The following is a 14,318-nucleotide window of genomic DNA, read 5'->3' as shown; positions in this document are numbered from 1 at the left end:
AAGAAAAAAAAAATCTTAAGAGTTATGGCCCTTTCCAGGATTCTTCCCACCCCCAAACGCCGTGGGAAGTGAGACTACAAGTGAAGCAAGGAGAAGTTTCCAGCTCAACATTGTTTATTTATTTATTTATTTATTTGTAGCCTGAAGATTTGCCACAGTGGAGAAATCTACTGTGGAAGCAAGTTTTAGTTGTGGTCTCAGCTACGGCATCTATCTTGGTCAAACCTGCCCTCCAGGATAAACCAACACCCACGGAGGTGGGAACTTTTACAGTTACTCTGGCTGACATCAGCCTTGTTGATTCCTGGTGGTAAAAGTCATCCTTCTTAATCACTGGCAACAATTCTTCATCCCTGGGCCCAAGAGACAAGAGTTCTAAAGGAAATCATTGCCCTCCAGCATTAAAAAAAAAAAAAAAAAAGTAGAGAAAGTTTACATCTTCTTGACACACACAGAACAAAGTGAAAATTTAGAGTAGACACGTAGAGATGAACAAAAGGCCACTCTTATTGCTTTTTATAGCTGACAGGGTCTCAAGGAGCGGACCAACAGATAGGAGTGTCCAGTGTTCCAGGAAGACTGCCACGTGGAACCAGAGGCAGCTTTCCTTTAATATTCTGGAGTTGAAAGAGTTCCTTTTTCAGAAAATGGATGGAAAGGTGGCAGACCTTTAGTTCAGAGTTGAATGAGCCCCCTTTCCCTTCCCTTTTACCTCTCCCTGTCCCAGTTTGTTCCTGCTTGCCTTGAATTCCCACAGTGCTGCCCTATGGGCTGCTGAGAAAGATAATCAGCTTCCCTCTCCCCTGCTGATGAACTTGGCCTGATGCTGACACAGCCATCTCCTGTTATTGTAATCAGACCCTGAACTAACATACTGAAACCACACACTTTGATGTGTTTTGACTAAAACAGCATAAGGGTACTCACAAAGAGATAGACTTGGAATGCATGGTCCACGAGAGTCTAGTCTCAAGCCAAAGACAATGTGTTCCAAATATGGAGTCACTCATGGCAGGGGCGGGGGGTGTTCTGGTGACTGCCACAGTACCCTGACTATTCCCACCCAAGCATCTCACATACAGACATACACTTCTTTTTTTGTGTGGTGCTGGGGATTGAACCTGGGGCCTTGTGCATGCAAGGCAAGGCAAGCACTCTACCAACTGAGCTATATCCCTAGCTCTGCACTTCTTCTCTTAATACTAAGGTTGTAACATACCCCTAAGTGTGAACTCTCTCCTTCCTTACAGAAATCATCTGTTGGTTTTCTCCCCTTTTTATCTCATTCTCAGAAGGACTAGATAGTTGGGAACTGAGAAGCAAAAGCTCTTGGAAAAGCTCTGACTACTTGTGCGTGGTATTCACTATGATAAATAACTCTTTATATCCTTTCAAAACCAAAGGAAAGAAAACCTAGAGATGCTCATAAATTCCCACAGGTCTTGGTCTGTGCAATGAAAAGGCTTTCAGTGGGAGCAAGAGGCTACTGGGAACAGTGTGTTCTCTTCAGTTAGCTTATGGCATCTTTCCTAAGGGACAGTCTTATGAAAGTGACTGTGGGAATGCTAGCATCTTAGATTTCCTTCCTCCTGGTTACTCACCCTACTCCCCAAGTGAGTAACCAGAGTAGACGAATGGTTAAGAGGCTTATGGCTCATCACACATAAAATAGCCCAAATTAATTCAGGCACAGGAAAAGTTTCACCTTCACTTGTCATTGAGAAAAACCTTCTCTACTGCACTGTGCATCCATATGATCAGAGATCTCAAAACCCATCTACCTTATTCCTCAAAAGAGATGCTTTGACTTATTTCTTATGAATCCTATCACTAATCTCTTAATTAAGAAACAACCAAACTTAGATGGATTGCAGAGTAGTTGAAAGGGAGAAGAAAGTAATTCAACCATAGCTCCTTGAGGCTATAGTACTACTAAGCTGAACACTTTAAAATTTTTAAATTTGTTCTCCTTTTAAGTTTTGTGACTTCTTTAAAGCATTTACTTTTTCAACCTCTGACATTTTACTTTTCATGTAGATGGAACTTGACATCAATTTGTTTTCCTTCTTAGAAGTAAGGCAGTCAAATACAGGAAATGACACACCCCCCCGACATCCTCACCAAAGTCAGGAGAGGCAGAATATAATGCTTGATTATTTTATCCACCAAAATATTTTTAAGAGAATTGTATGTTTTAAATTAGAAGGCTTAAGTTGACTTCTTAGGCTAAAAGATGGCTTGTATTCATGGGATAAAACATCCATGAGTTGGCATGAGAAATGACTTAAGGTTGCCTTAAAATCTTAATTATCAAAATGATAATTATCTGTAGTTGAGAGTCACCTCATCGCTACCTAGCTACCCTGTTGCCACTCAGTGTAAGAAATGTCATCAAATATAGTCACACTTTTGCTGAATTGTTGTGCACATCACTGATAGTTCCTACAAAACATTCCTATGACAATTCCTTTCACTGTGAATTTTATGTTATTTGACAGGAAATTTTAGGTTTTCTACAATCATTCATGAAAGAAGTCTTATGGGAATACATATTATGATTTTACTAAATTTGTGGGGAACAAAGAGGTCAAGGAAGGAGGAAGAAATTTTGCACATGTCTCCAGGATGGAGCCCACCCATCTTCTTTGGCTATTCTTCAAGGCCACTAACTGTGTCTTCTGGTAAGTTGCTATTTGTCCTGTTGTTCCACTTTTGCTCATGATATTATGTGACAGCTTTTCCATCCTTATCTTTCTTGAACTTTCTGTGGCCCGTGGCAGAGTTACCCACCTCCTTACAACTTCCCTCACTTCTTGGAACTTCTAGAAAGCCCTTGGCACCAGATTTTTACTTTTTATTATTTTTGTTTTTGAATTTTTCCTGTTTTGTGATATAAGTCACATCTTCAACTTCAACTCTTAGAACTGCTGAGATCTAAACCTCTTTAGATATGTTCTTAAGCTCCAAACCTTTATTTCTTCCTATGAAACACTTTTGCCTAGAAAGGCAGAATTAATATCCTCAAAGTTCTGGCTGCCCTCTCTGCACGTCCCCACCCTTCCACCTGCACCTCCTTTGGCCCAACATACACTGCTTGGGGCCTGCCATCCTCACCCCCTCCCTGCCTCAAGCAGCTGGCCAACTGGTCCTCTCAATTGCTGTCTCTCACATCATCTCTTCTGAGCCCGTCCCTCACTTCAACGCTGCCTCATTTTAAGCCTTCGTCGTTTCTTCCCTGGATTTCTGCACTGCTAGACTTCCCAGCTCAGCTACCCACCCCAGCCACTACTGTCTTAATTTAGTGTCCCCTTGTCTAAAATCATTTGGTTAAAACTGTAGATTACTACGGCATCTGGTAACTGTCATGTGTGAAACTTGCTTGCTGTTTCTGCCTTACCACCCTCCAAGTGACCACATGTGCTCTGAAACAATAGAAGATATGTGTCATGTCTCTCATGCCAACCTGCCTCTGCCTAGGCATGTTCCTCATATCAGAAACTCCCTTTTCTCATATTTGCTTGGTTAATATCTATTCAAATTTCCTTTTTACCTTTCCCTTTTTCTTTGCAGTGTAGGGCTTTCAACCCAGGATCTTGCACATGCCAAGCAAGTGCTCTTACCACTGAGCTACACCCCAGCCCTCTTGTTCACTTTTTAAGACCATAGCTTTTTTTTTTTTTTTTTTTTTTTTTTTTTTTGCGGGGGTGGAGAGTACCAGGGATTGAACTCAGGGGACTCGACTTCTGAAACACATCCCCAGTCTTATTTTGTATTTTACTTAGAGACAGGGTCTCATTCAGTTGCTTAGTGCCTCACTGTTGCTAAAGCTGGCTTTGAACTCCCTGTCTCAGCCTCTGGAGCCACCAGGATATAGGCGTAAACCACCACGCCCGGCTAATACCATGGCTTAACTCACTTTTTTTTTTTTTTAGGAAATCTTCCTTAAACTGATCTATCTCTCGACTGTTCCTAAAACTACCAGTTCATGATGTGAGGAGGGCTTCCATACAAACTGGGATTTTTATCTTTATCAAAACTCACCACACGATAGTGTCACTGCTTACTGATTTTCCCCTCCAGCAGTAGGCAGACTGGAGCTGTATGGAGCTCATCTTCTTATCCCAAGGCTTAGTATGCAGACCCAGTGCTCAACTGTGTTTGTTGGGTGAAGGAACAGATTCAAGGGGGGAACCTGTGTCCCAAAGATGCTTTTTGGCTCTGAGCCTTGTAACTCTGAATATCCTTTCTTTAAGCTGTTTTGAAATACATTGTACATTATCATTATCTATAGTTACCTGACTGTGCAAAAGACCTAGGCCCTGTAATCTCACTATGTTTCCTTAAATGCTACCGCATTTGAGTTTTACTTTCCAGGGGACACCTTCTAGGTGGGAAAAACTACTGGCCTCTTTAAAGAGAATATCCAGTTGGGCTGGGCTTGTGGCTCAGCGGTAGAGCACTCACCTAGCATGTGCAAGGTCCTGGGTTCGATCCTCAGCACCACATAAATAAATAGAATAAAGTTATTGTGTTCAACTACAACTAAAAAATAAATATTAAAAAAAGAGTATCCAGTGTCCTTTGCTAATAAACCGTTCATTCAAAATAGAAGCCCCAAACTTGACCATGACCTTCAAAGACCTGCCAGATTGCTGCACCCCACTTCCATGGCCTCCTTGCTCATTATCAAGAACACAGGGCCTGCTCCCACCTCGTGGTCTTCATAATTGCCCAGAATGCTAAAATGTTCTTCCTCCAGACAGATGCCCATGTTACCTTCTCAGCATTGCCTTCTACAGCTCCCCCTAGAACCTCATAATTCCTAGAATCCTGCTTCCATGTTTCCCCATTTCCTAGAGTCCTGCTTTCCTATTCCATTTCCCCCACTGCATCTGTCATCTGGCACACCGTGTATTCCAACCATTTCTCTCAATAGATGTCAGCAGCCTGTGGGTAGGAACTGTAGTCTGTTTCATTCCCTGCTGAACTCCCAGCATCTCATTCCTCGTACACAGCAAGTGCTCAGTGATTGATCTGCACACTAGGTCATGGTTTGCAATCTTTTAAAAAGCAAACAGAAAAAGGACAATCCAACTAAAAAAAAAGTGCAAAAGAGTCGAATAGACGTGTCTCTAAAGAAGGTATATAAAAGGCCAATAAGCACATAAAAATACATCATTTGTCATGAGGGAAATGTAAATCAATTCTATAATGAAATATCACTTCATACCCATTGGCAAAACCATTATTTAAAAAAAAATAGAAAATAACAAGTGTATGTAAGAACCCTTAGGCATTGTTGGTGGGAATGTAAAATGGTGCAGCGCCCGTGGAAAACAGAATTACCATAAAAAAAATTAAACAGAATTACCACATAACCTAGCAATTCTACTTGCCTCCTATGTATGAAAGAACTGAAAGCAGTAACTTGAGGGGATATTGGTGCACCTATGTTCATAAAAGCCTTATTATTCACAATAGACAAAAGGTGAAAGCATCTCAAGCCTCCATGAGTGGATGAATGGATAAACAAAATGTGAGAGACACATAAGATGGAAATTTAGACTCATGAGGCAACATGGATGAACCCTGATGACATTATCCTAGGTGAAAAGAGACAGACATAAAAAAGACCAATATTACACCATTCTACTGATGAGGTCCTTAGAGTGGTTAAATTCATGAAGAAAAAAAAATATAAAAAGTGGTTGTCAAGAGATCAGGGGAAGGAAGAATGGGGGGGGGGTTAGTGTCTCAAGGACACAGAGCTTCAGTTTGAGAAGAGGAAAAAGTTTCGGAGTTGGATCCTGGTGATGATAGCATAAATACGTAGATATAGTCAATGCCACTGAACTGTACACCTAAAACTGTACACCATACAATGACAAATTTTATGTATGTCAATAATTTTATGTATATTCATGCTGTATACCACAATGAAAAATAAAAGGAATAAAGATAAAAAATAAAAGCTCCTGCCTGAAACTCTAATAAGAAGCCTACCTCATAAGGCAGATATGAGTGAAGCTACTGAGGCTGAGGCAGGAAATAGAGGCCCAGGCTCTGCTCACTTTGCCCGGTACCTCATTGCTGCCTCCTGGGGCATGGACCCCACAGAGATTCAGAGCCATCATAGAGCAGGGACAGGGCTCCACCCTAAAGTTCACCACACTAGCTCCACAGTTCTTATGACAGGAAGGTAAACATCACCCTTGGCTCCATTTCTAGAAGGAACTTAGTTAGCAAAAAAGGAAAAATGCCATCACTAACTGGCCTTAGGACAAATTCCACATTGACTTGTTTTTAGAGAAATCACTGTCTTTCCCAGTGGCAGGGAAGAAATACCAGAGGAAAGAACAACATTAAGTCACTGACACTCACACTCCATAATCATTAATACCTTACATTTTCTGAGCCCTTTCCCATAACAGCCAAATTCTCAAAATAATCCTGTCAAGTAGGAGTGAAAGCAGTATAATCTCCAATTCACAAGTGAACAAACATATGAAATTCACTGGACCTTATCCATGCAGTGACAGAAGAAGAGTTGCCCTTGGGATAATCGTCACTAACATTTATTAGGGATTTATTAATTAAGACACTGGCTCAAAGTTTTCCACAGACTATTTAATTTCATATATTTAATCAGCCTGTTAATATCCCTATTCATGCCATAGAAAAGTAAGGCTCAAATAAGAAATAACTCTCCCTAAATTAAATAGCAGATAAGTGGTAGATTTCACCGGGGCCATCTTATCCTAGAGCCTGTATCCCTAGCCATGATTATTCTATCTTGCCCATTAGCACCCTTGATTCTGGTTCTTTGGGATGGGCCTAACACAATGTTTCCTTCAGCCCTGACACAGTACAACTGGTGAATCCCTCGGTCACTGTGTTTTCCAACTCTAAAATGGGCTAGTACTTGTAAAATTAATCAGTACTCTTATTTTCTAAGCCTAAATGTAAAAAGACACCATTTTTTTTAGACTAAGAAGAGATTCCTAGATCTTTTAAAATTATATAAATTTTTTTTGTACAACAATACCCTTAAGATCATTAGCATAGTCACATGTGGGTTATTTGGTTCACTGTCCCCTGGTTTTCCCAGGGAATGTTTCTCCATAGGATTAATAATCTGTTGATAGATAGAGACTGTTCATAATCTGCTGACTGTTCCCTATCCTTTTTTGAGGGATTCTTCAGAACTTTCTGAGGATATGTCTGCTTTATTCTCCAGAAACTAGAGAGAGGAGACATGCTTTGTGGTTGATTAATAGGAGGTCATTCAGTCTGCAAGGCCACCCCATGGGCTGCAAGGGCTTTAGGCCAACTGAAACAAATATTAATTTGGAACAGTGTCAGGCACAGGCTCCAACTGAACAACTCTAATGAATAGGCAACGGAAAGAAAGGGGCAAAGTCGTTGCAGGGCTCTGAGCCAACAGCTGGAGCTATTTCCACCCCTCATGAGAAGCTTCTGGATCACTGCTTTCACAAAGACCTAGAAGTGGCTTCTTTGAAACCACCAAAGATTAAGTATACAACTCTCTAGAGAAAACCTATAGAGAAGGATGGTGATTTATTTACTTGGTTACAAATGTAAACGCCAGCTCACTCAACTAGTGCTACCCTCCTGGAAGGTGTGAGGCCCTGAGCATGGACCCAGCACCCCGCTCACTCTGGGATGATGCTTTTCTCACCTCCACTCCTCACCTCGATTAAGCCCTGACATGCTATGGTGGGGCTGTTCCTCTCCCCTGAGAACCACGGAGGGGGGTCTTACCGAGTTCTCCTTTAGCTGCAGCCCTTCCCCGTTAGGGAGGGAGGACCGTCTCTTGGAGTTCCTGTTTGGGGTTGAGGTAATGGCCCCTGCTTTCTTCTTCACAGTGAGCACCTCACAGCTGGCTTGGTCTTCATTGTGTGTGCTCTTCCCGGCATTGATAACCCTGGAGAAGAAGCCAGAAAAGCTGATCAGACAGAGTGGTTCCCGGAAAGCTGAGCATCTCCCTCTCAAGGGTCAGCCAAGGGGTCTCCAGAGCTGGCAAAAAAAAAAAAAAAAAAAAAAAACTAAAGCACCACTTAAGGCAAAGGACCTTAGGGTCTCTATATTTTATCCTCCTGAATAAACAGATTTTTAAGAAATGGAATTATATTAGCCCCCGCCGGAACACGCACTGAAAAAGTTGTTCTGAGATTGGCTCGCATTCACAGGTGTTTGATAGACGTGATCAACTCCACCACCCACTCTAGTGAACACAGGAGGCAATCACTCCTTCAGGTTCATTTGGAGCCTTAACATTGTGGCAGTTACCAGGATGACAGACTGGCTGGCTCAGGGAATTGTGTTTCCTCTAAGTGATAAAAGAGGAAATCCACCTTCGATCTTAGCAACCAACATGGTGGCAATTTACAGCACGTTGTGAACTCTGAGCAAATAAAGAATCACACTTCACTATGCTGTGTCCATTTTACTCACACCCAGGGAAGTGAATGGATCAAAAGTGTATTCTTTTAAAAGCATTAAATTTTTAGTAACTGGGGATTGGATGCTGGCCTTGTGCATGCTAGGCAAGCTAAATCACCAAGCTAAATCCTCAACTCTTTTTTTTTTTTTAAATTTATGTGTTTATTTATTTAGAGACAGGGTCTGCGTAAGTTACTCAGGTTGGCTTTAAACTTATAATCCTTCTGCCTCAGTTTCCCAATTCACTGGGATCACAGGTGTGGTGCATGGCTATTTTAAAAGTATTTTAATCCTCCATCTTTTGTCCTGTAGAATAATGCTCATCACACTGGGCTATAACACATTCTGGTTTGGACACTAAACACCCATCATAAAAATAATACCACAGCACGTAGACTTGGCCTTGTCTAATTACTAAGCACAGGGATGCTTCAGAAAACCACAATGTGTCTTCCATACACCGTCCCTGTGTTAGGCGACTGAATACTCATCTTCAGAACCATGATGTTATTAAACAATTAAGCAGCAGCTAGAATAGATTTCCTGAAAGACAACTCTCCTTGATTTGCCATTGGTTGTGTTTCCTTTCTGAAACTTCAACAAGGTCAAAGTAGCCGACAGTGTGGAGTTCACAGAACTCAGTGGCAAGGAAAAAAAAAAAAAGGGTGGTTTTGGTATTGTTTGTTTTCATTTAAGATAAGCCAAATGGAAATTTACTCTGTGAGTGTGGTGTGTACACTGCTCTGTTCATACAGATATACACCCTCCTACCAGTTAAGTAAAAAATTATCATTCTCAAATGACTTTTAAAAAAATTCCCCCTTAATTATAGACTCGAATAAGCTGCGGAAATAGTAGAGTCTTATGTACCATCTTTCCCCAGTGGTAACTATGGTAAAATATCAAATCCAAGAAATCCAAGTGGATATAATACCATCGCCCAGACTACAGACCTTATTCAGATTTCACTAGTTTTTCCATCAAATAGTTTTGAGTATTAAAAATCATTTACCTTCTGTCTGTCCTCTCCTGTCCTTGGTAGTGACATTAAACTCCAAAGCTGACCTAACTTCACCAAGAGGTCCCAGAAACCTTACTTTATGCATGAAAAACCCAGGGCCCTGGGAGACTGTGACCCGCACAAGGTCACAGGGCTAAATGCAGCAGAGCTGTGAACACACTTCCAAGTCTGGAGCTCTTTCTGCCCCAGCTCTCCGTTGAGTTATTTTCCTACTGTGCACCTATTCCTGGCGGCACGTGGTTCAGAGGTCTGTGCTGCTGTGACTCATCAAAGCAGGAGAGCCGTGAAAGAAAAATTACTGGTGACCTTACTTTGCCGTATCACACTGAACACAGCGAAATATCAAAAAGCCAGAACTGCCTATCTAGTGGCCACACGGCAGCCCCTACCCTACAAACCTGTCTGTTTAGCCAGACAGTTGATTATTATCCAGATAATAAAATACTAACAAATATCATTATCAAAATATCAATTTAAAAATCAAGCCCTTTAACACACACATAACTCTTATCCACCACCACCCCCTGCCCCCATCTTTTGTGTAGTGCTGGACTTGAACTCAGGACCTTGTACTTACTTGTTAGGCAAGTGCTCTACTACTGAGCTACATCCCTGACCCCTTACCCCATATTTTATATCATTTCAAATTCCATACTCTAGACAGCTTTATTAGAAAATCCGGATTCTTCTCAATTGTGTTCTCCAAAGTGCAATCACTATCAACTCAAACATTTCATTTTGCTCTTCAAAGGCAAAACGCTTTTTTTTAAATCAAGTGTAAAGAAAATCTTTAATTCATCTAAAAATAAATCGATGAAAACTTGTTTTCCCAAATTGTGGAGTTAATACACTCACTACTTGGCATTTGTATCAGTAGCTACATTCCGTTCTTGTCTCTTGCTTTAGTGTGACATTGGAGCTCCCTGAGAGCAACAGGTACTTTTCTTCATCTAAATCATACCTGCCCGTGATGCTTATTTTGAACACTTAAAATGTACTGGGACATGAATCATCATACTTTCGGTGATGTTATTTTCCAATCTCTTACAAAGAAGGAAAATATTTCCTTTGAAATTAAACTAAAGGTAATGGACTGTGAGATGAAGAGCCCGGGGTCTCTCTGCAGAACATGACACATAGCAGGTGCTATGGATTACACGAAGGAATGAACCAGACAGAAATTAACCCTGATACTTCCTGATGGGAGAATGCCACAGTCTGGCTGGGCACAAATCACGAGTTACTCAAGCAGGAACAAACTTTATTTCCAAACTCCACCAGCACACTCCCCCGGAACTCTGCACCCGCACCCAAGGTGGACAGTAAAGGTCTAATATACAATTGAATCAATCCAGCATCATCTTCATGGCTCGCCTCTCAACCAATACTATTGGCAAAATGCCAGGGGCCATTCCGACTCCGCTGTGGCTCTCAGCAGGAGAAGAGCTATGTTATCTTAAACTTGTTGAAGGCTGTCTACACGCCAGAGATTATTGTTAGCATTTCATATGTAGCAATTACTCATTTCATCCTCTTGACAACTCTAGGAAGTAGCTGTCACCATTAGAGTCTTTTAAAAGATAAGCATAGTTAGTGAGTGGCAGAGTTTAGTCAAGTTACTTCTGCAAATCTCAGGTCCTTAGGTGTATTTCATGAATCAAATTCAATGAACTGCTAAATTTGTGTGTTGGGCAGGAGGAATTTTAGTCACTTAAAGAATTAGGTCATTTGAACATTTTGACCAAGCTATCCCACTCCTTGGTTTATACCCAAAGGACTTAAAAACAGCATACTACAGGGACACAGCCACATTAATGTTTTTAGCAGCACAATTCACAATAGTTAAGCTGTGGAACAAATCTAGGTGCCCCTCAATAGATGAATGGATAAAGAAAATGTGGTATATATACACAATGGAATATTACTCAGGCATAAAGAAGAATGAAATTATAGCATTTCTGGCAAATAGATGGAACTGGAGGTTATCATACTAAGTGAAATAAGCCAATCCCCAAAAACCAAATGCCGAATGTTTTCTTTGATATAAGGATCCTGATTCATAATGAGGATGAGGGGGAGCATTGGAGGATCAAACTTTAGATAGGGCAAAGGAGAGGAAGGGATCAAAGGGGGCTTGGGGGTAGAAAAACAGCAGTGGAATGAAATGGACATGATTATCTTAAGTACATGTATGAAAACATGAATTGTGTGACTTTACTTTGTGTACAACCAGACACATGAAAAATTGTGCTCTATTTGAGTAATATGAATTAAATCACATTCTGCTGTCATATATAAATTAGAATAAATAAAAAAAGAAAAGAATTGTGTAAGTTGAAGTTAGGACTAAATTAAAAAGGAAAAATGTTTGACGGTGAAGGGGAAGGAAAGCTATTGTTTCATCAATACAGAAAGTTTATACCCACTTTTTTTTTTTTCAAAACATAGAAGAACAGCACATATCTTTCTAGGGAGAGAGAAGTAGCAAACTTACTTAATTTGTGTATTGTTTTAACCTACCAACCTACCTTCAACTGAATCACCCCTAGGTTTTCTTTCTGTCCTTGTAAAAATAGGTAAGCAGAATTTCAAAGACTCAGAAGTTAAAAGTCCTATGTGTATGTGATAGATGTAGCTTAAAGTTATGACTTACATACCACGTGATCTTGAGAACATAAAAACAGCAGCAAGTGATCCATTCTGCACTACTCTCATATTCTTGGGAAACTCGTTTTCCTTCTTTCGATTGGTAAAGTACACTAGTCCCTTATTTTGATAACCAGCTCCACTTGAATTTTAGCAGAAAATTCCTGCTTTTAATTGCAATTTTTAAATTATGAAGTTATCTGATTTCTCAACTTTTCATAAACTTGACTTCAAGGACATTCATCTGATATGAGAACTTGCATCAGGGTCCCCATACCTAAATACAGGCAAGTAAATATCCTCAAGAATTCTTAAATAGTGAGCCCTTGCCACAAAGATCACTGGACCCAAGCACTCGTCATTGTGGCTGTTTTCAAAAGGATTTGCACACAACAGTGAATCAACAGACAGTCAATCATTGACATGGTTTGAAGGATCCTCCAGTGCCACCTATTAGGTGTCAAATCATTACTCACCAACTCCTCCTTCCCCTCCAGAGGCACCCAGAAGAGCAGGGACAAACTAGTTCAAACTTGCTCTCTGCTAATTCCCAGCTCTAGCTGTGGGTTCCTGGGCAGGTTACTTTGTCCCTCTAAAAGGGAGATGCTAATAATCACTTCCTGTCATGGAAGAGTTGTGAGAATTAAATGGTCTAGCTAAGAGCACTCAACAGTGCCTGCATGCTGAGAACACTCAATATGCTATTTAATATAAAAGATCAAATACAAAAATAGCTGCCTCTTCTGTTGGACCCAGGGGACTTTATACAGAGAGGGGACTTTATACAGCCAGGGGACTTAGAGGAGAACCTCCTCCTCCCTCCCTCCTCTTCCATCAGCTTCCCTTTGCCACCTCAAGGACACAGGCCACCTCCAGACATTCAGAACCCTTCAGTGGCAGTGGCATGGCAGGACACTGCCCAGAGCAGGGGACCTGGACAAGGCCACTTGCTCCTGAGCCCTTCTCTCAAGCCACATGTGATGGTGCTGAAAGAATCCCACATGATTACAAATTCCCAGCCAAAGCACCTGCACCAGACCCCAGTATCCTGGACTCAGAAGCTCAGGTCCCAGGTCCCCAGAAATAAACAAAAAATAGAGAATTCACTTTTATTTTTAGAGGAAAGATAAAGACCTGAAGAGTTTAGGCTTAAAAATTCACACTGTTGATACTGCTCAGCAGGAGTAATTACACTAGTTAAGGAAGAGCTATTTTATAAGGGGCATCAGGTGAAGTGAAATATTGCTGATTCATATATAATTGAGACAAGACAGAAAACTGCTTTATGGGGGAAATGAATCTTTTACGGAAGACAAAATGCGGCCACTGATTATGACAATTCTCTTTCCCAGGTAACCTCTTAGGCCATGCTTTGTGTTGCTCTCTGAAGCAGTTGCTGATCACCCAGGCAGGCTGGGGCAGAAGATAACTTAATTCCTAGCTCCTGGGGAGAGAGAATAATGGCTCATTCTTAGGCTACTGGAAAATCAGGGCTCTGACCAGGGACCTAATCCTTTGATAACAGCCATCAGCTAAACCAGCCAGAGGATCAGCGGGAACCCCCTAAGAAGCTTCTGGCTTCTACTGGACAGTTCCAGCCAACTCTGGGTAGGAGGGAAAAATGGTGGTCACCCTCACCTAAGTCAATGCAGTTAATAGCAGTCAGGTGTCACCAGGGTGGAATAAAGACAGGATGTAACAAATTTGTGTGGTTTTGGAAGGTACCACTTAGCAGAAGAGGCAGCCGGTTGAAAGCAGGATAAACACACCCAGGGAAATGTCTTTCTCTCAAGGCACAACCCCAGGCCGCCTGGCCCCAGGCCCTATCTGTGGCTAATGAAGGGCTTGGGGTTTGCAATCAGGGGTTGCAAACTGGGGTCTCAAAGGTCACATTCAGCCTAAAGATAAGCTGGTGTTTTAAAAGTTTTGTCCACACGTTTTTTTTTTATTTTATTTTAAAAAAAGGTAAATTAGTTGCCAATATTTAAAGCTTGGTTTACATTAAAATCAATTTTCTCAATTCTCTTAAAAACTGACTACACTTTGTCACATTCCCATGTGACAACAATCAACTGGACCTGAGGGGAGGCTTTTCCATGATGCTTATAAACAACGTTAATTTATTTCTGACAGTTCTGGATGCTGCTGGAAAGGCCAAGTACAAGGTGCTGGGAGATTCCCTGTCTAG

At 41.2% G+C, this 14,318-nt stretch overlaps 1 protein-coding gene across 1 annotated transcript in view; it reads right to left on the bottom strand.

The window, feature by feature from the left end:
• Ppm1h (protein phosphatase, Mg2+/Mn2+ dependent 1H) overlaps positions 1–14,318 on the bottom strand; it is a 256,218-nt gene that overhangs the window by 158,420 nt on the left and 83,480 nt on the right. Inside the window, exon 2 of the mRNA XM_026392985.2 lies at positions 7,783–7,945. Within this exon, the coding sequence (XP_026248770.1) occupies positions 7,783–7,945 (163 nt within the window). The remainder of the gene's footprint in view (positions 1–7,782; positions 7,946–14,318) is intronic.

This window comes from Urocitellus parryii, chromosome 5 (genome assembly GCF_045843805.1).
Source record: "Urocitellus parryii isolate mUroPar1 chromosome 5, mUroPar1.hap1, whole genome shotgun sequence".
Taxonomy (NCBI): Eukaryota; Metazoa; Chordata; class Mammalia; order Rodentia; family Sciuridae; genus Urocitellus; species Urocitellus parryii.
The sequence above is the reverse complement of the archived record's forward strand: the minus strand, read 5'-3'. Positions and strand labels throughout refer to the sequence as shown.